The 22871-nt window shown below is 43.0% G+C and overlaps 1 protein-coding gene across 6 annotated transcripts in view; it reads left to right on the plus strand.

The window, feature by feature from the left end:
* PTPRT (protein tyrosine phosphatase receptor type T) overlaps positions 1 to 22871 on the plus strand; it is a 1030325-nt gene that overhangs the window by 301826 nt on the left and 705628 nt on the right. For all 6 annotated transcript variants that reach the window (XM_075901349.1, XM_075901354.1, XM_075901347.1 and 3 more), the window contains exon 3: positions 15132 to 15403. In XM_075901349.1, the coding sequence (XP_075757464.1) occupies positions 15132 to 15403 (272 nt within the window). The remainder of the gene's footprint in view (positions 1 to 15131; positions 15404 to 22871) is intronic.

The following is a 22871-nucleotide window of genomic DNA, read 5'->3' on the forward strand; positions in this document are numbered from 1 at the left end:
CCTACTCTAGGCAGGACCAATTCCAACTAAATCAACCTGGCCAGGGCTTTGTCAAGCAGAGACTTAAACACCTCTAGGGATGGAGACTCCACTACTTCCCTAGGTAACCCATTCCAGTGCTTCACTACCCTCCTAGTGAAATAGTTTTTCCTAATATCCAACCTGGACCTCTCCCACCACAACTTGAGACCATTGCTCCTTGTTCTGCCATCTGTCGCTACTGAGAACAGCCTCTCTCCATCCTCTTTGGAACCTCCCTTCAGAAAGTTGAAGGCTGTTATCAAATCCCCCCTCACTCTTTGCTTCTGCAGACTAAACAGACCCAAGTCCCTCAGCCTCTCCTCATAAGTCATATGCTCCAGCCCCCTAATCATTTTGGTTGCCCTCCGCTGGACCCTCTCCAATGCGTCCACATCCTTTTTGTAGTGGGGGGCCCAGAACTGGACACAATACTCCTGATGTGGCCTCACCAAAGCCGAATAAAGGGGAATAATGACATCTCTGGATCTGCTGGCAATGCTCCCCTTAATGCAACCTAATATGCCATTAGCCTTCTTGGCTACAAGGGCACACTGTTGACTCATATCCAGTTTCTCATCCACTATAACCCCTAGGTCCCTTTCTGCAGAACTGCTACTTAACTGGTTGTCCCCACCTTGTAACTATGCTTGGGATTCTTCCGTCCCAAGTGCAGGACTCTACACTTGTCCTTGTTGAACCTCATCAGATTTCTTTTGGCCCAATCCTCCAATTTGTCTAAGTCATTCTGGACCCTAACTCTGCCCGTAAGCTTATCTACCTCTCCCCCCAGCTTACTGTCATCTGGAAACTTGCTGAGGGTGCAATCCATCCCCTCATCCAGGTCATTAATAAAGATATTGAACAAAACCATCCTAGAACCGAACCTTGGGGCACTCCACTAGAAACCGACCGCCATCCTGACATCGAGCCATTGATCCCTACCCGCTGGGCCCGGCCTTCTAGCCATCTTTTTATCCATCTTACCGTCCATTTATCCAATCCACATTCCCTTAACTTGCTTGCAAGAATATTGTGGGAGACCGTATCAAAAGCCTTGCTAAAGTTAGGGTATATAACATCCACTGACTTCTCCATGTCCACCGAACCTGTTACATCATAGTAGAAGCTAATCAGATTGGTCAGGCATGACTTGCCCTTTGTGAATCCATGCTGACTATTCCTAATCACTTTCCTCTCATCCAAGTGCCTCAAAATGGATTCCTTAAGGATCCCTTCCATGATTTTTCCAGGAACCGAGGTAAGACTGACCGGCCTATAGTTCCCTGGATCATCCTTCTTCCCTTTTTTGAAGATGGGCACTACATTTGCCTTTTTCCAATCATCCGGGATGTCTCCCGATCTCCATGACTTTTCAAAGATAATGGCCAAAGGCTCCTCAATGACATTTGCCAATTCCCTCAGTACCCTCAGATGCACTAAGTCCGGACCCATGGATTTATGTACGTTTAGCTTTCCTAAATAGTTTCTAACCTGTACTTTACCCACCACGGGCTGTCCATCTTCATCCCATCTTGCGTCACTTAGCGTCACTAAGTCCGGACCCATGGATTTATGTACGTTTAGCTTTCCTAAATAGTTTCTAACCTGTACTTTACCCACCACGGGCTGTCCATCTTCATCCCATCTTGCGTCACTTAGCGCAGAAGTCCGACTTTGTCCATGAATACAGAGGCAAAGAAAGCATTGAGTACTTCAGCTTTCCCTACATCATCTGTCGCTAGTTTACCTCCTTCATCCAGTAAGGGCCACACACCCTCTCTGATCACCTTCTTCTTGTTAACATGCCTGTAGAAACCTTTCTTGTTATCCTTCACATCCTTAGCCAGTCGCAATTCCATTTGCGCTTTCGCCTTCCTGATAACCCCCTGGCATTCTCGAGCTATACCTTTAAACTCCTCCTCGGTCATTTGTCCAAGTTTCCACTTTTTGTAAGCTTCCTTTTTGTGCTTAAGTTCACCAAGGATTTCCCCTGTAAGCCAATCCGGTCTCCTACCATGTTTGCCTCTCTTGCTACGTGTTGGTATGGTTTCTTTCTGTGCCTTCAATAAGGCTTCTTTAAAATACTGCCAGCTCTCCTGGACTTCTTTCCCCTTCATGTTAGCATCATGTTAGAATCAGGGGATTCTGCCCATCAGATCTCTGAGGGAGTCAAAATCTGCTTTTTTGAAGTCCAAGGTGTGTGTTTTACTACTCTCTTTTCTTCCTTTGGTCAGGATCCTGAAATCTACCATCTCATGATCACTGCTTCCCAGGTTGTCACCCACCTCCACTTCCCCTATTAGTTCCTCCCTGTTTGTGAGCAGAAGGTCAAGCTGTGCACGGCCCCTGGTCGGATCCTTCAGCACTTGTGTCAAGAAGTTATCCCTAACATTCTCCAAAAACTTCCTGGATTGTCTGTGTACTGCTGTATTGGTTTCCCAACAGATGTCAGGGTGATTAAAGCCCCCCATGAGAACCAGGGCCTGCGATCTGGAAGCTTCACTCAGTTGTCCGAAGAAAGCTTCATCTACCTCATCCACCTGATTCTGTGGCCTGTAGCAGACACCAACCACAACATCACTGCTGTTGTTTGCTCCTTTAAACTTAACCCATAGACTTTCAACAGGTTTTTCTCCCTCTTTATACTGGAGTTCAGAGCAATCGTAATGCTCTCTTACATATAGTGCAACTCCTTCTCCTTTTCTTCCCTGCCTGTTTTTCCTGAACAGTCTATACCCTTCCATGACAGCGCTCCAGTCTATACCCTTCCACGACAGTCATGCGAGTCATCCCACCAAGTCTCTGTTATCCCAATTAAATCATATTTCTTGGTCTGGGCCAGGGCCTCCAGTTCTTCCTGTTTGTTGCCCAGGCTTCTCGCATTAGTGTACAAACACTTCAGGTAACCAGTTGATCGCGCTATCTTCTCCATTCGAAACAGGGGTCTTCCTTTCTTGCCCCTTCCTCTCTGCATTTCTTCCTGGTATCGGACTTCCCCACTCCCCTCAGTGTTTTGGTCACCGTTCCCCGATGAACCTAGTTTAAAGCTCTCCTCACTGGGTTTGCAAGCCTGCCCGCGAAGATGCTCCTTCCTCTCTTCGTTAGGTGGATCCCATCTCTTCATAACAATCCTTGTGCCCGGAACAGAGTCCCATGGTATCAAACTAATTTTGAGGCTCCGCCATAGTGAGGACATTCTATTTCTATTTTATTATGTCGGGAGTTGTTATTACAAATTTGGTTATTTCGAAATAATTTCATATTGTAGACATGCCCTAAGATGCCACAAGACTACTCGTACTTTATAGTTATTTACTGGTCACATAAACTGGGTGTTACAGGGCTACTCAACTTTGGAAGCCCTGGTGGCCACAATGATACTCACAGCACATGCCAAGGGCCACAACTTAAGTATGGTTGCATATACATGTAAATATATATACAAATATATGCAAATAGCTTCTTTCATACTGATGGGCATGAATACAAAGCACTCCCCTGGCGTTCCCAGCACCTCCTCCATTGGAGCTAGAAATGCCAACACCCTGTACCTGTCTGTTCCAGCCAACCCATCCGCTTGCATCTTTCAATGTTTACCTGACCTGGGAGACACCTCACCATTGTGGAACGTGTTCCCAGTGGAGCCCATGGGATCTTACTCACAGGCCACATGTTGAGCCCCAAGTAAACCCAAACCACACCATGGACCGCAACCAAACGGGCCATGTGTTGAATAGCGCTACTACAGTATGCTGTCCTTATATTGAGTTTACCACAGCACTGGTTGAGTATTTTGATTCCAAATGTCCTAAAATACTCACAGCCTGTATTCTACTGGGTATCTACAGAAAATAACGACTTCAGGCACTGAAATGCTGCCACTTCTGCAGTCAGTTGCTCTTTCCACCATGGCACCATGCAGCAGGTTGAAGCATACAAGACAGATACCCAAAGGAAATTTTCTTGAATCATCTTTCCAAGTAAACATCCAAAAATTACACGTAAAATTACAGACCTGTGAATTGTGAAAGGAGACTAAGTCAATGCTTATGCATCTGAATTGTGTCCGCCTTCCCTTTTTGGCCCAGGTTCAAGAAAGCACTTAAATGTGAGAAGCATGTGAGTAGCCCATTGACTTTAATGGGAGTTGTAATGTCTCTGAAGTTAAGTGTGTGCTTAGAAGTGTAAATTCTTTGGTGGATGGGGGCCACATTTCCAATATTCCATTTGCTTGATGGTTTCATCAGTTGAGCAATATTTAATTGTAGCTTTTTGAATTTTAAAAAAATAACTATTTAGGCAGTAAAATATTAAGAAAGTGGTTGATAGGTCATATGACTGTTTGCATGTTGGAATCATTAGTAACAAAACTGTTCAGGACTTTCATGGTTCAGAATGTATTTTATCCTTTTTAAAGAACCAATAAGCTATAATTAAAGTTACAAAGCTATCCTGTCTATTGTGTAGAAATAGACTGATATGTTTCTTTATAATAAGGATACTTTACCTGATAGATTGGAATAGGTCCTTGGCTAATGAAGCCATTAGTCTATTGTGTAAGCCTCTGTTTAGCACTGTATTTATCAATCTGAAGTATGGACAGTCTGAAAGTACAGTGCATTGGTGACCAGGGTATCATTAACTGCACTTAGTGAATGCAACGAAGCTTTATTGAAAAGTTTTTCATTGCTGAGATTGGTGGAATTATTGGACACTACAGTTAGCCACTGGAGCTCTTTCAGTAAAACCCATTCTTACTGCTGTGTTATACAGGAGAGACCTGCAGTGGAAAGACTAGATATAGCTAGTGCCTATGCAAACCTGTGGCATATGCTGAGTGAAAAATACTCTTAGGTATTTGAGTATTGGTAGCTGTCCGTAGAATCATAGGACTGGAAGGGACTTCCAGAGGTCTTCTGGTTCAGTCCCTTGCACTCAAGGCAGGACTGTGTTTTGGTTAGCCCCTTCTGAGATTTATTGGGCTGTAAACTTTGTTTTTCACATATGTGTGAGATGGTGAATGGGAGGAAGGGGAAAAGGCCGTTAGTGTTATCCAAACAAATGTTGTTCTCAGACATGCTCAGATGTGTTAGATCAGTGGTTCCCAACCCGTTTTATGCCACAGACCAGCAAACCCATTCACAAACTTCTAGCAGAATGATAACATGCTATTTGCATATTTGCGTATTCATTATGCAAATATTGATATGCAAATATATGAATGACATGTTACTGGTCTACTCAGCCCCAACCCAGCCCTTTGTTCCCCAGTGTCTAACACCCTTTGACCCCCCCCCCTTATATCCTATGCCCTTTCACCCTTTAACTTCTGATCCCTACAGCTCATACCAACACCCGCTTGCCCCGTGACCGCACTATGCTCTCACCCAACACCCCTTGCCCCTTTGACCCCACTCCCTCACTCTCCAGAATGAGGCTGCCCTCTAGGGAGCATGGCCATTATTGCCTCGCCAGCAGGGGAAGTGGCCCTTGGCAGTACGCGCACTCCCTGCTCCTTCACACTCTCCCTCCCCAAGCATGTTTTGCATTCCCATGGATAGAAGTGGGGGGGAGTGCAGAGCTTTGACCAACTGCCAGGGGAAGGGAGGCACATCCTGCTCTACCTCCTCCTGCTGCTGCCTCAGCCCCAACACTGCCACCGGCAAAATTGGCCATGCAGGCAGGGGAAGTGGCTGTTGATGGCGTACACGCTCCCTCCTCCTTCAAGCATGGAGGTGGGAGGAGAGAGGAAGGCACCTCTTGTCCCGCCTCCTCCTGACCCCTCCTCAGCCACCCTGGCTGCCGGAGCTGAATTGTTATGGCATGAGCTTAGGCTGCCACTGCAGGCCAGAAGACAGCCATTCACAGATTGGCACCAGTACACAGTTGGGAACATTTATATAGACAAAGAGGGCAGTACCGTACATGGGTTTATATTCCTATCATTGGACATAGATAGATGATATGTGCTGAGTTGTGACTCACATTGTCTCTGAACCTGCACTGAGGAAATCAGTATGGAATTTTTTCATTAACTTTGAGTCAGATATTGCTCAGACTGAAGTCTAGCATTCTGACAGATACTTAGTAGCTTCCAGGATTTTGTGTGGAGCAAGTGATGCTCACTCCTGGACAGAAGACCGGCAGAAGCCATTTGCCTCTAACTTTCTATTTTCTTTAGACAATCTGTCAATTTTCTAAGAAATCAATTAATCTCAGATAACTCAGATAATTAAATGAATCATGAGTAATCACAGTTTTGATTGCACTTAAACAATAGAATACCAGTTGAAATTCATTAAACATTTTGGGTGTTTTTCTACATTGTCAAATATTTCAATAACAACAGAATATATACTGTATAGTGCATTTTATATTATTATTTTAACACAAATAATTGCACTGTAAAATGACAAAAGAAAGACTGTTTTTCAGTTCACCTCATACAAGTGCCATAGTGCAATCTCTTTACCATGTAAACACAATTTGCAAATGTAGATTAATTTGTTACATAACTGCTCTCAAAAACAAAACAATGTAAAGTTTTAGAGCCTACAAGTCCACTCAGTCCCACTTCTTTTTCAGCCAGTTGCCAAGACAAAGAAGTTTGTTTACATTTGCAGGAGATAATGCTGCCCACATCTCATTTACAAAGACACCTAAAAGCAAGGTATTTGATATATCAGATATGCTAAACATTCATATGCCCCTTTCCAGCGGACATGCTTCCTTTCTGATGACTCATATAAAAAAAAGTTAGTAAAATGTGTGAGTAAACTGCCTGGATGGGAAACGTATGCCTCCTGCTGTGTTTTACCCACTTTTTGCCATAAATGTCATATCGTAGCTGTCTCAGATGATGATCCAGCAGATATAGTTTGTTTTAAGAACACTTTGACAAAATGCTAAAGTCCTAATATGAGATTTCTAATAGCTACAGCACTCAACACAGTGTTTCAGAACCTAAAGTGTGTTTTAAAATCTGAGAGGGAAAAGGTGTGGAGCATGCCACCAGAAAGATTAACAGGCAGCCTTCTGATGTGGAAACTCAGAACCTGAACCAACAACAAAAAAATCAACCTTCTTCTGGTGAAATCTGACTTAGATGATGAAAATGAACATGTATTGGTGCACACTGCTTTGGCTTGTTATCAAGCAGAGCCAATGTGGCTCAATCCTTGATCAATCCTACATCAACATGGATGTATGTCCTCTCGAATGGTGCCTGAAGTACGAATGGGCATTCTTCAGGAGGCATTGTAAACAAGAACCAGGCAGCATTATCTCCTGTAAATGTAAACAAACTTGTTTGTCTGAGTGATCACGTAGTAGAACTGAGTGGACTTACAGGCCCTAATGTTCTACATTGTTTTATTTTTGAATGCAGTTATTTTTGGTACATAATTTTATATTTGTAGGTTCAACTGTCATGATAAAGAGGTGCAGGGCTGGATTACCCAATAGGCAGACTAAGCAAGTGCTTAGGGCACCAGCAAAGCAGGGGCACCAAAAAAAAAAAAGACATTTTACAGTATAGTATTGTTTTTATTTTGAATTACATATAGGGTGGCACAATAATCTTTTCAGTGCTTAGGGCGTCTAAAGGTCTTAATCCGGCCCTGAATAGGTGAACTGAAAAATATTATTTCTTTTCGTTTTTTACAATTCAGATATTTGTAATAACAAGTAAAGAGAGCACTGTAAACTTTGTATTTAGAGTTGTAATTGAAATCAATATTTTTGGAACTATAGAAAACACCACAAAATATTTTAATTAATGGTATTCTATTATTGTTTAATAACATAATTAATTGTGATTACATTTTAATCACTTGACAGGCCAATTGTAGATCTATCCATCAACGTCATTGATAAAATTGTTAATAAGTAGACCTTGAGACTACATATTTGCCGCAGACTGCAAATACTAACAAATAGTACTCTGTATCCTAGAGGGAAAGAGTGGCTTCGTTTGGTCGGTACAGAACTTTGATCAGAGGCGGCACAGGTGAAACCTGAGCCCACACTGCTTATCAGGCCTATTGAGAGAAATTCAGGGCCCCACTTCCTATTTCACTTCATTGCCACAGCTTTTTTGAGCTCAGAGCTCTAGTACCAATGTCCCCTTTCTCCCTTCTTATGGATATTGGCCCAAGCTGTTGCTGTTAAATATTTTTAGAAATGCTTACATAGTGGAAGGAATGTTTTTTTAACAACCTATAACACCATTACTCTTAACCTTATTCTGTTTTTTACATTAGCTCCAGCCCCCACACTACCATGCACTTTTTTGTGCAAAATTATCATGAAGCTTTTGAACCCCCTTTCTACTATACATATTCCCTTGCAAATCCCACATACACATATACATGCTCATCTATTGAGTGCGCTGTAATTCCCTATTTAATTTTTAAAATAATTATTTTAAAAATATTTATCTTCCATATCCAGTTGGACAAACATAGCTTCCCCCTCCCCCCCCCCCCCCCCGATACATTTTAAACTAGCATAGCTCTTTTTATACCCTACTTGCACATCGTTATAGCCAGGGCTATGAAACAATTGGTTCTGAGGTAGGACAAAACTTTGTAGGTTCTGTTTCAAGTGATTTGTCATTGTGGTGTACTTTTCTTTTCTTTCGTTTGAAATGGTTTGGGGCAAAACTCTAGTCAGGAATATATGCATAGAGCTTCTGCTGGTGCTACTTGAAGATACATTCATGAGTTCAGGGATTGAACTTGGACATAAGAAGAACATTACCCATTGGACGATAATAACTATAAAGTCAGACTCGGCAGATAAGCAATTTGACAGTGTTCTGTTTATTTTGTTCTCATTCTTTAATGATGGCAATATTTTTCACTTTTAAACAGTGTGATTGTACGAAGCCAGCAGTGAAATGTCATTAATGGAGGTCTTACTCTGATGATCATGAGGGACTGTCAGTGGCTCATTTCTTCAGCTGTCATTTGGCAGAACACACTCATGTAATCTTAATGAATAGTGTGCAAAGCCATTAAAAACTCAATTACTGCTTTCTTTTTACTGCAGACATGAAAAAATGCAATGATAGAGTGCTGATGGGTAAACACAATAGCCACCATCTGCTTCATAGTAGCATTTCAGTGCTGAAAAGAGGATATAAGTTGCAGATGCATCAATAATAGGAGACTTATCAAGACACAATTATGGACCAAGGGGGATTTTTTTTAAATTTTATTGTGAAGTAGAGAGCACTTCATTGCTTAATTCACCAATTTTCAGTGATATATTTCATAACTATGAAAGAATGTTCAGTGTTTATGTTCACTATCATTCTAGTGGATTTTTAAAAAATAATTTCATATACAGTCTTCCCTTCCTACTTGTTCCTGAACATAATCTGATCTGAACATAATAAGTTCATTTTGTGAATTTTTTTCAGGACACTAAGAGTACGTCTAGACTACAGGGTTTTGTCGACAGAAGTTTTGTCAACAGATACTGTCGACAAAGCTTCTGTCGACAAAGAGCATCTAGACTACATCGAGTTCTGTCGACAAAGCAAGCCGCTTTGTCGACATACCAGTGTGGACGCAAAGTACAGTGTAGATGCAATAATGCCTTCTATCGACAGAACTCTGTCGACAAAAGGCGTTATTCCTCGTAGAATGAGGTTTACATACGTCGACAAAACTGCTGAGTTTTGTCGACGTTATGTCGACATAACTCAAAGGCAGTGTGGACGCAGGTATAGTTTTGTCGACAAAAGTCCACTTTTGTTGACAAAACCCTGTAGTCTAGACACACCCTAAGGGTATGTCTAGACAGTGGCACTATTTTGGGATTTGTCCAGTGTCCCGAAATAGCGTTTTCCTTGTCTTAACAGCACATCCATTATTTCAAAATGCAATCTAAATAACAGACTTGCTATTCTGACATCCCAGTAAATCTCATTCCATGAGGATTAAGGGACTTGTCAGAATAGCAGTCTATTTTGAAATTTGGTGTTGTGTAGACAGCACCAAATTCCTAAATAGACCATCTCGAAATAAGCTCAAAATAAGCTACGCAATTTGTGTAGCTCAAATTGCATAGCTTATTTTGAGCTAATGCTGTTGTGTAGATGCACCCAAAGGCTGTGTCCAGACTCAGGGGTTTTTTCGGGAAAAGTAGCCTTTTTCCGAAAAAACTTCACCTGCGTCTAGACTGCAGCCGCGTTCTTTCGAAATTAAATCGAAAGAATGCGGCTTTTCTTTCGACGGCGGTAAACCTCATTTCATGAGGAAGAACGCCTTCTTTCGAAAGTGCTTCTTTCGAAAGAAGGCGTTCTTGAATGTAAATAGGGCTTCTTCGAAAGAGAGCATCCAGACTCACTGGGTGCTTTCTTTCGAAAAAGCGGCTTGCTCTTGCGAAAGTTCCGCGTGCAGTCTAGGCGCTCTCTTTCGAAAGAGGCTCTTTCGAAAGTATCTTTCGAAAGAGCCTTTTTCGAAAGAGGCTTGCAGTCTAGACATAGCCTAAGAGTAACAGTAAGATATTATTTAAACTAACCTGTTGATTAAAGACTATTAAATTAAATCCAAACTGGCTTTAAAAGCACTATTGTATCCAATAAGTATAACAACATTTTTTTTGCACCTCACAAAAAACTTTTTCTTGAGCTCTTGGTGTATATAGTTCAATATATATATATTTTGTTGGGGTGGTGTTTAATTTCCCACAGATTGGAATTTGGTCCACAATTATGAGGGAAGCCCATGTCAAAATGTGCTTTCCACTTGAAAAGGATCACTTTTGAAATGTTGCTTAGCTCCAGCAGGAATGAGTTCCAGGGTCTCAGACCAGCAACTGAGTGCTGTAACCTGCATAAACTGGCTTCATCCTTGCAGTGGGTAATTGCCTTGTGGCAGAGAAATACAACTGAATACTAAGTGGTCCTGATTCCAGAGTGCAGAGCAAACTTCCAGAGAGAGTGGGTATCCAAATGATTAAGATCCTGGAAGATAAGAAAGAATGCCTTGAATCTAATGTGGGTTACTGGAAATGAGCGCAGTGGGTGGAAGAAAGGGTTTGATGTGTTCAATGAATTCTGTGTCAAATGGGATTGTTTTGGGGCTGTAGCCTTCATGCCTGAATAGGTGGCATTGCTATTTTCTCACATGTAATGAAGATGTAATGAAGGCATTTATTACTTAAACCAGCCCATTTCCCTCAAGGTTGGAACATGGAACTTAGTGGGTGGGGAGCCTCAGGCCCAAGGATCCCCGTACTGATACACAAAATCTAGGCTCTTTTTTTTTCTCACTTGTGTGCATCCCTGAACTGATTTTTCTGTGGGTCAGTGGCGCCCAACCCCAAAAAGGTTCCCCACCCCTAGCTAGTCAGAAAAAGGGTGTATTGTGGATGGCACTTCATGAGAATTCAGTAGGAATGAAAAGGCCAGTGGAACTCCTAAACTGTGGAGTGACTGTGGAAATGGTACTGTGGTAACAAGCTCTTCTATGTTTTCATTAGTTAACAAGAATAAACTGCCTTGCTCAGGTTTAACTTCAGCTGCTTCATTTTAATTTCTATAGGGCTGTGTTTACACTGGGCCACTTATTCTGGAAAATCAGCCGCTTTTCCGGAATAAGCTGCGAGCTGTCTGCACTGGCCCTTGAATTTCCGGAAAAGCAACGATTCTCTACTGTACAAAATCAGCCGCTATTCCGGAAAAACTATTCTGCTCCCGCTCGGGCATAAGTCCTTATTCCGGAACACTGTTCCGGAAAAGGGCCAGTGTAGACAGGCCAGTAGTCTTTTCCGGAAAAAAAAGCCCCGATCGCGAAAATGGCGATCGGGGCTCTTTTCCGGAAAAGCGCGTCTACATTGGCCACAGACGCTTTTCCGGAAAAAGGGCTTTTCTGGAAAAGCAGCCTGCCAATGTAGACGCTCCTTTTCCGGAAATACTTATAACGAAAACTATTCTGTTTTAAGCATTTCCGGAAATTCATGCCAATGTAGACACAGCCTAGTAGTCTCTTGTACATCCCTGTACATACGGTAGGGAATAATATGAGATTATCTGGCTGCAGATTGTCTCTTAAAACCTGCCTGTTGTCAGTAAATAAATATCTTAGAGTATATCTATACTATGGGACAAAGTTGAATTAAGATACACAACTTCAGCTACATTAAGGGCTCGTCTACACTGGCCCATTTTCCGGAAGGGGCATGTAAATTTCACCTATCGTAGTAGGGAAATCCGCGGGGGATTTAAATATCCCCCGCGGCATTTAAATAAAAATGTCCGCCGCTTTTTTCCGGCTTTTAAAAAAGCCGGAAAAAAGCGTCTACACTGGCCCCGATCCTCCGGAAAAAGCGCCCTTTTCCGGAGGCTCTTATTCCTACTTCGAAGTAGGAATAAGAGCCTCCGGAAAAGGGCGCTTTTTCCGGAGGATCGGGGCCAGTGTAGACACTTTTTTCCGGCTTTTTTAAAAGCCGGAAAAAAGCGGCGGACATTTTTATTTAAATGCCGCGGGGGATATTTAAATCCCCCGCGGATTTCCCTACTACGATAGGTGAAATTTACATGCCCCTTCCGGAAAACGGGCCAGTGTAGACGTAGCCTAATTGTGTAGCTGAAGTGAAGTAGCTTAAGTCAGCTTTTGGCGCTGTCTACACTGCAGGAAGTTGAAGGAAGAACACTCTTCTTTCAACTTCCCTTACTCCTCGTGAAAGCATGGTTACCGGCGTCAACCAGAGTGCCCCTCACTTCGAATTAACTGTCTTAACTAGACTGCTAATTTGAACCCTGGAAGATAGACAGTGGCAGCTTCTCTACTGTCTCTACTGTAACTACTATACTACTGTAGTAGAAAAACGGTTAGCAATTTAGCATTTATATAGAGGTTTCCATCCAAGGATCTCATTAGAAGTTTATGTATTATCCTAATTGTTAAGGGACAATGAAAATGGGCAATTTACATTTACTGTCTAGGGTTAGACAAGTAAGTAGCATAAACTGGAATGGAATCAATGACATTTGACATTGACAGTGATTTATTTGCTAGACCATACAACCTCTCTCAACCCATCAGTGTTCTCCTAACCTTGGAGGAGCACAAGTTATGTGCAAGTTTAAACTTCCCCAAATGTAGGATTGTTTGGTTAAGATTTTCAGAGGGATCCAGCATTTGCTTCATTCTGCTCTCATTAAATCCATGACAGTTTTACTATTATCTTTGGTTGGGAGCAGAACTGGGTCAACAATGAATACCTTTACAAATTCTGGCATTGGTCCTGCGCCTTAGCATGATCTTCTTATTATAGAGAGGGGTCAGCTTCTGAGTTTGGATTCTGATCAAAAGTTTCTGAAATTCAAGGATGCTTGAATTTGAAGTTTCTTGGGCAATATCCATTTCTATTTTTGCCAACTTAAGATGTAGGTTAGAATAGCCCTGAAAGGCTCTGCTGGTCACTTTTCTTGTTACTAAGTGCAATCATTTTCTCATTTTTACTTACCCCATGGCTGAATTTCCCAAGGTCCCCAATAACTTTTCCCCCCATTAGTATAAAACACATTCTTCTGCCTCCTTACTTCTCTTAATCCTTTATTTATATATACACAGAGAGGCTACATCTAGACTAGCATGATTTTCCGCAAATGCTTTTAACAGAAAAGTATTCTGTTAAAAGCATTTGCGGAAAAGAGCATCTAGATTGGCACGGACGCTTTTCCGCAAAAGAATTTTGAGCAAAAGCATCCATGGCCAATCTAGACGCGCTTTTCTGCAAAAAAGCCCCAATTGCCATTTTCGCAATCGGGGCTTTTTTGCGCAAAACAAATCTGAGCTGTCTACACTGGCCCTTTTGCGCAAAAGTTTTGCGCAAAAGGACTTTTGCCCAAACGGGAGCAGCATAGTATTTCTGCAAGAAGCACTGATTTCTTACATGATATCGTCAGTGTTCTTGAGGAAATTCAAGCGGCCAGTGTAGACAGCTGGCAAGTTTTTCTGCCAAAGCAGCCGCTTTTGCGGAAAAACTTGCCAGTCTAGACACAGCCAGAGAGAGAGGGAGTAAGAACATGGTAGACAAAGGGTTTTGTGAGGCAATGCTGCCTGTGTCAGTTGATAGAAAGGTATAGCATATGGCTGTTTACTGAGCAGACCTGATCACAATATTTATCTGGCTCGTGTGGGTGTCTGTCTCAAAGCTGCAGCATTAGGAAGGAAAAGAGAACTTCTAGAGGCTAGAAGTGAAGTGAGCCTTTCCAAACTCAATCTTCTATGAACTGCAAGAGGCCAGCAGAAAAATACATTTGTAGCATGACTTGGCAGCAGGATTGGAACTCAGAATGTCAAGAGGACCACGTTTGATTAAAAATGATCATGCCTGGCTGCTGAAATACAGAGGGTTGTTTCCCCCTCTCGGTATTTCCCCCCAATTTTCCTGTGTGTGCATGTACCAAAAGCAGATTACTTAAATATAATCAAACCATATAAATCCCAGAATGGTTTTCTCTTTGCTAATGTTTTTGTTACTTTGATCTGTGAAGAAACTAATTTAAAACGAATGTGTCTCAAAATAAAGTGCTTGGTGTAGCAAGCTGTGGGTTCCTCGACACCCATTGCTGTGGCTTATATTAGGTAAGCCCCAGTGTTAACAAACTCATGAATCTCTTATGGTCTTATACCATCGCCTGCTTCAGCATATTTGCTTTGAATGCCATTTGTGTCCAGTTCCATCCCCCAGTGGTTCTGTCCTTGGTGTATTGTTTCTAGCTGGGCTATCACTGCTGAATGAATTTAATAGGTCTCTATACATGAAACATGGACCAAAAAATGTATGTTAATTCTAACTCAAAAGGAATATTTTACTGTCCCGTTATATAAAATGAGATTGACAGATGAAAATTCAAAAGTAAGAACTCTTTTAATATTCTGGAGTTAGCAGGCCCAAAATCTACTTGTTTCTCTACTTTGTAAGTTTCATATCCATAAAATAGGAGGCTTCTGTGCCATGAGATGAATATTTTGTTTTCTGAGTGCTGGGATCATGTAGAATCATTTGCTTATATGATACAATTTGTGAGATAAAATAAAATTAAAAACCCTCTTCTCTTCCCTTGTCCCTTTTTTCTTTCTCTCTAGGTTCCTTCATGATGGTGAATAGCTCTGGACGGGCGTCTGGGCAGAAAGCTCACTTACTGTTGCCCACCTTGAAGGAAAATGACACTCACTGCATTGATTTTCATTACTACCTGTCTAGTAGAGACCGCTCCAGTCCTGGCTCATTGAATGTCTACGTAAAGGTTAATGGTGGGCCACAGGGCAATCCTATTTGGAATGTGTCAGGGATTGTTACGGAAGGTTGGGTGAAGGCAGAGCTTGCCATCAGTACATTCTGGCCACACTTCTATCAGGTATGTGTTTGTAATATTTCCTCCCCCAAAGATGTGCTCTGTTGCGTTGAGTTTAGGGCTGGGTTATGTCATAAAGAATGTCATAAAGGTTAGTTCTGAAATAACAGTACTTTTATTCCTGTACGTTATTGGAGCAATTGTTACAATGTGTCAAGAATTCTCACCCTATTAAAAGCAGGAAAGGGGTGAAGGCTCATTTTTCTATAGGAGCCTTTGACTTTTACCGGGAGGATCCTTTGTGCTACAATCTAGCCTGAGAGACTACAACTCTCATGAGCCCTTGGGAAAAAGGAAGGAAAACTGTTACTCTCTTCCAGGCAGTGCAGGGAGAGTTGCTGAGCTCCAATTTGGAGAAAATAGACAGATTGCTGGTGTGGAGCCTTTTCCAGTCCAGGAACTGCTGTTGGAAGCTAGAGCCTGTTACTGCAAGTCTGCTACGGCTTTGATCTAGCAGGTTGCTTCAGGGGCTGTTGGTGACTGTCCCTGGAGGAGAGAAACCCTGGCTGTGCTGGTGGCTGGGAAGAACCTGCATGAAAGTAAATGTAAGTAACTATGGCTGTTTGGGGAAGTGCTGCCTGGGACAGAGCACAGAAGACCGACTGATTCTGGGTCCAAAAAAAGAGGCAGAGTGGACCAGAGGTCCAGGGAACCAGAACTGCTGGCATTTGGTGGGACCTGCTCCAGTGGCAGAGGGATTTTGTAGTTATTGCCTGCCTGGACTAACAGACACACAAGCTGCACAGTGCTGTCTCCACTCCAGCTGCAGACCTTCAAATGCACCCACACAAACAAGCATTTAGGACTCTGAGATCCAGAGGAGTGCACTCTGGAGTAGATAAATGGTGGCAGTGTAAATGTCAGTTAGACAAGTTTTCTTTATTACTCTGTGAGACTAAGGAAGGGTCAGATAATAACAGAGAGATGGGCCTTACAAATAGCTTGAGAGTCAAGCAGAGAGAAGCTGCTGGCTGAGTTGCTTGCTTGCTCCTGTGAAGGATTAAGATGCTAGAGGCCTTAGGAAGACATAAAGTAGGCAGGATAATACTCAGTACTCAGTTCTAGGGATGTTAAATTGCAAGTAATTGACTAATCAAATAGTTGATGCATTTTGCATCGACTATTAGATTAATCGATAGGACGCCTCTGCCTTCAAAGATGAAAGTGCTGCATGAGGCCTGGGGTCAGCTGGGGACTCCCCCATTGATCTCGGGCTCTGTGCAGTGCTGCCGCTTTGAAATACCACGGGGAGCCCTACATCAGGCTCCGTGCAGCATTTCAAAGCGGCAGTGCCGCACAGAGCCCAGGGTCATCGGGGGAGTCACTAGCTGATCCCAGGCTCCATGTGGTGCTGATGCTTTGAATATCCACTCTCTCCCCTCCCCTTGTTGCCTCTTTTTGACAGAGGCAGCAAGGGGGGAGAGCGACTAGTGCTTCATATCCCTAATCAGTACCAGAGCTGGAGAAAGGAAAGGGGATGAGGAAAGGGCTCAAAGCGAATTTTTGGGATGGCGCCTGGACATTTTGTTACCTTGGAAGGGAGGTGAATTAACCCTTTCTTGGCTGGAGGGCTGACTGGCCTGTGAAGGCAGTTGTCCTAAAGAGGCCACTAGATGAGAACAACACTGTGTGCAGACATTAGGGGAAGAATTATGGGACCTGACTGGCTGTCTGATTGAGGGACAGGATTCCTGGAGTCTCACCCAGCCTTTGCTACTTGGTGACTCTCTTTGGGGCAACCTCTCTGTCTGAGCTTCCTCATCTGTAGAATGAGGCAAATGGTTATGTGCCTAATTAGTGCTGTGAGGCTTCCTTTGTGGATGGCTGGCCTGCTTTGACATCCTTTTTTGAGTGGTGCTTATCTAAGTACAAATCTTCATTTTAGAACTAGGTTGGCCTATGGAAATTCTCAATGGAGGAAACTTCCAGGCATCCTGCTTGCTGCTTTTTGAAAACTCTTGCTTTCGAAGGCTTTCTGCTTCTGGCGGGAGGGCTTCCTTGAGCCACTTGTTGGTCAGTACCTGTGTGTTCTAAGAATAAGGAAATATAAACCCTGCTACCAGCACTTATATGGATCATCCTAAAATTGGGTAAACATGTATGTAAATGTATAGGTAGACATTAAACTAGCTGTCTACACCTACTTAACTCAGCTTGCACATGCAACCCAGCTGATCACATGGAAGAGCACTTGACATCTGATCACTCACCTTTGCATTTGCCCTGCTGTTTTGTTTTTGAAAGCTTGGCTCAGGTTCCTAATCTGAGTGGACTCTTCTTCATCTGCTTGGTTTTTTTTCCTGAGTCCTCCCTTCTCCTGTTGGCATTTCTGATTTTAACTTGCAGCAGTAGGGCCATCTTTGGATTGATTTTTTTTTTACCATTTTGAAAACTGGCTAAATGAAGTGGAATATGTGTAGCGAAAGGGCATAGTTTTGCCTCAGCTGCCTAGCAGCCTCCTTCCCTTTAGTTCTAGAGTAATCCCTTCTTCGGTGTCTCAAGCTTTTCTCCCTTTCCCTGTTAAGTGGGAGGTAGGTTGGAATTACATCTGTCAGATCCTACCAAGATTGATAGCCTTGCTAGTCTAAGAGCCCAGGTCCCTTTCATTACTGGAAGGCACCTTGCCGGAAAGTTAGAGCATCTGAATCCCAGTTGCTATCAATAATGGTGATTTCTGTGTTATGGACACTTGTCTGCTGGGAACAGCAGTATGAGCAGCATACAAACTGCATCCTGCTCTAGTCCTGGTTTGTGAAACTAGAGAGACCCTTCCCAGCAGCCAGCCTCAGATGAGCAGGGAATTATACTTGGAGAAGAAGAATCAAGTTTCTTAAATCGTAGATTGTGAGGTGCGTGGTATACCAATCCTGAACTTAAATGACATGCTTTGACCTTCTGGTATTCCAGGCAGATTGTGGACAGTGGAGATGTAACAGTGAGCACCCCTAGCACAAGGAGCAAGTGGATGGTCTCATTCTACTGCTGTTCAAGCTCCTGCTTCAAGTAAGAGCACCTTACCATAGCCTTATCTGGATCATGGCTCTTTCATATAGGGCTGAGAGGAACCCCCAGGAGCCACTGCTGCCAGCGGGACACCATCAGCCGTTAATGAGAGTTTTTCCATTGCCATCAGATAGTTGCTTGGGGGACAGATTGTAGAAATGCTGATTAAATCCACAGGTGTCTGGAATTTCATAGTTGTCTCATTATTAGTCTTTCCCAAACAGACTTTGGCTTCACTTACCTAATCCAGTTTCCACACTAAGGGGGAGTCTACACAACAGGGCTGAACTTGAAATAAGCTACGCAAATTGAGCTATGCCAATTGTATGGCTTATTTCAAAATTGGGAGCATCTACACAGTACTTATTTAGAAATAGAGCACTCTTCCTCTGACTAGGGTTGCCAGATGTTTGAAACAAAAATACTGAACACCCCCCTCCCCCACCCAAAAAAAACCCACCTGGAAAAAATTCTGTTGGGGGAGGGAGACCAAAGTTGTTGAGCAACAAAAAAAAAAAAACCTCCAAGGACTTAAATTAAAAAAAAAAAAACAGCATTAACATAAAAATAGCATGTCCCCTTTAAGTGCAGGGATAGGAACAGGGGAGAAATTGAGCACTAAGACCCAGGGGAAAGCATGGCTTTCCCTAGATCTTTTAGCTGGCAGCCATTTTGTGCTGGCAACCTTGTGAACCAGGTAAGCATGGGGCTGGGGGTGTTGGAGGCTGGGGGAGGGGGGCAGTTGGGCGCTGAATGTTTGTAGGGTTGCCAGGTGCCCAGCATTTTCACCTCATAGCCAGGGAAAAATTCAGAGAATACCGGACATCTCAGGTGTCCAGTATTCTCTGAATTTTTTTACCAGGCAGGAGCCGAAAATACCGGACTGTCTGGGTCAATACCGGACACCTGCCAACCCTACCTCCGACTTCCCTTATTCCTCGTACAATGAGAGTTAGGGTACGTCTAGACTACATGCCTCTGTCGCCAGAGGCATGTAGATTAGGCTACCCGACAGAGTAAAATGAAGCGGCGATTTAAATAATCGCCGCTTCATTTAAATTTACATGGCTGCCGCGTTGAGCCGACAAACAGCTGATCAGCTGTTTGTCGGCTCAGCGCGATAGTCTGGACGCTCCCCTGCCGACATCAAAGGGAGTTGTCGACAACCCAGGTATGCCTCCTGGGATGAGGCATACCTGGGTTGTCGACAACTCCCTTTGATGTCGGCAGGGGAGCATCCAGACTATCGCGCTGAGCCGACAAACAGCTGATCAGCTGTTTGTCGGCTCAACGCGGCAGCCATGTAAATTTAAATGAAGCGGCGATTATTTAAATCGCCGCTTCATTTTACTCTGTCGGGTAGCCTAATCTACATGCCTCTGGCGACAGAGGCATGTAGTCTAGACGTACCTTTACAGAAGTCGGAGTAAGAAGTTCTCCAGCTTGACAGTATTTTGACATTATTTCGAAATAACTGCCTGCTAGGTAGATGCGGACTAAGTTATTTCAGAATAACACTAGTTATTGCTGTGTTGATGTTGCTGTGTAGATATACCCTAAAAGGGCTATTTTTAAGCAGAAGATAAATTCTGTACTCTCAAGTGCAGGTAGCTCTCTGCTTTTCGGGAGTGGTTCACTAAAGGAACAAGGGAAGTGGGTGGTTCAGGACTATTTATCCAAAAGAAGCTGTTCATCCGAAGAAGGGAGTGAGATAGAGAGAGCAGCTGCTGTGCTGTCTGGTGGGGAGTTGGGAGTCAGCTGGTTTTGTAAGATCAGGGAGTATCTGTGCTGGGCAACAGAAATGCTGCAATTTTATTTATGCAGAAGCACAAATATGCAATTTTAGGGGATAAGTGAAGTGAAACTTTATTAGGAATGTGCAAGCTATGCTTTGGACTTTGCCCACTTTTCCAGGAGAAACTCATTATAGCTGAAGGTTTCAATTATATTTTACTACATTCATTTTGCAGCCACCTGTTTACTGCACCATCATGTGGCCTATTCCAAACTCTTTTCTATGCACTTTCTTAGTCTTAATTAAATGAGTGTGCTTATTTTTTCTTAAGTGACATGAACAATACTTTCATTGTTCTATCAAAGACAAAAACGAATGGCCAGGAACTGTCCACTATGCATTGTAGGAGAGGTACATAAATTGCAGACCAGAGGTACAAATGGGATTATGCAAAAAAGGTTATGCAAAAGGCAGATAACATTCCACAGCTGAATGGGCTGACAACAGCAGATGGTACTTTCTTCCCCCCCATGCTTTTAATAACGGGATGGCTGTGATTTTTTTCAAAATCTAAGCCAGGGTATTTTTGAAGTGCTGTCTTATAAACAGTTGGGGAGATGTCTGCAGAATACAGAGCACAGCATGGAGAGGGGGAAAGGTTAATGGTCTTTTTGCTGCATTGGTTGACTCCAAAGCAGATACCACAAGAGTCATTTGCAGGGAGAGCACAATTTGTCACTTTTTTGAAACTGCATAATTACAAGTAATACCTAGTCATGGATCAGGACTCTACTGTGCTGGGTGCTGTACAAACACAGAACAAAAATATGGGCCCTTCTTCAGAGAGATTTCAGTGCAAGACAAGAAAAGAGACAGGAAACAATCAAACAGGGTGTGTCTACACAGCACCCTTAGCTTGAAATAGGCTGTGCAATTTGAGCTATGCAAATCATGTAGCTTATTTTGAGTGTATTTCAAAATAGCTTATTTAAATAACTCGCTATTCTGAAATGCCCCTTAACCCTCATGGAATGAGGATTACTGGGATGTTGGAATAAGCTGCCCATCATTTCGAAATCTATTTTGAAATAAGGGGCTGCTTCAGTAGACATGGAATAGCTATTTCAGAATACTTCCAGTATCCTGAAATATCTCTGCAGTGTAGACATACCCATATAGACTAACTAACAGGGGAGGAGAAGGAAATGATGAGATACTAATATTGGTATTAGCAGGGCTCAACGAATCGCTGTTTCTACTTACCCATGGTGAGTAGATTTCAGCTGGTTGCCCTGTTTACCAGCGGTGTGCACATGCGCAATGCGGGGCTGGCAAGTAGATTTCACTGCCGTTTGTCAAGCCCTGGGTATTAGCACACCAAAGCCCTAACCACTGTATAGTGGTTTTGCAGACGTCATGGCAAAAGAGTGTTTGGAGGGGTCCACATGGGGGGTGAGGCCAAAGCCATCTTGTATAATCAGCAATTTTATTTAGCTCCAAAATACCAAGGACAAAGCATGTTATCCCTCTTGGATCTAGGCCTTGTGCTGAGTGCAGACGCTAGGAACCTGCAACTGCTAATTCAAAGTGAGATTATTTGGAGTAAGCAGAGTGAGTGTGTGATTTAAAAGAGTACTTTTTGCCTGAGAAAAGTGTGCCTGTACTTTCTGAGTTCTTTTAAGATTTATTGACAGTGTGTTGTATTGAGCACAGATGCTGACTGTGGGTTTGGTGAGGAAAGTAGGCATTTTGAATTTGGACCTACATAACAAGTAAGCTGGACTTTGCACTACCTGTAAAGTATTCTGAATAAGTGAATATTTAATTTTCTGCTGTAAATAATGCATTTGCAGATGTTTTAATACTGAGAGGTTTTGCCATAATTAATCCCAGTGCAAAGTGGGTGTTAAATGCAACCTGCTGGAATCTAACTGAATGATGCTATGTCCTCTCTCAGCAGTCACTTGATAAAGAGTAGGAGGACGTCTTCCTGTCACCCTCCTATTTGTGGATCCGTTGATGTCTGACCAGCTGAATTCTGGAGCTGCAGATCGTATTGCAGAAGGGGCAGATGCTGGTGGTAATTGGAGGAATGCAGGGCAGTTTTTGTAGCTCTTTACTCCTTCTATTCCTCTCTTCATCTGCACTGAGGCAGGATCTCTCAAATTGTGCCATACCCTCACAGATTACCACTCTCCACTGGGGATGGTACTGGGCAAGGTTCTCCCAAGTGTCGACACCAATGCTGCACTTTTTCATGTTTGCCTTCAACATGTCCTTAAATTGTTTCTTCTGGCCCCCAGTGCTCCTCCGTCCTTCCTTCAGAATCTGTTTTGGGAGGCACTGATTGGGCATCTGGACTACATAACCAGTCCAGCAAAGTTGTTGGTAGATGATGATAGCTTCAATGCTGGTCATGTTTGATTCTTCCAAGACGCTAGTGTCCGTGCGCCTGTCCTCCCAAGGGATAGTTAGGATTCTCCTGAGGCAACGTGGATGATATTGTTCAAGTATCTTCAAGTGACGCTCATATGTTGTCCAGGTTTCACATGCATACAGCAGTGTTGGAACCACCACTGCGCGGTACACAAGGAGCTTTGTCTTGGCACTGATATCCTAGTTCTCACATTTGATTAGTTCAGGTATAAATGAATATAGTGCACGTTAGTAGAAAATCAGGCTTATTGGACTTTGCTTACAATTCAGTCTTTATCTGCTGTATTTTTGTTGGCA

Source organism: Pelodiscus sinensis, chromosome 18 (assembly GCF_049634645.1).
Source record: "Pelodiscus sinensis isolate JC-2024 chromosome 18, ASM4963464v1, whole genome shotgun sequence".
Classification (NCBI taxonomy): domain Eukaryota; kingdom Metazoa; phylum Chordata; order Testudines; family Trionychidae; genus Pelodiscus; species Pelodiscus sinensis.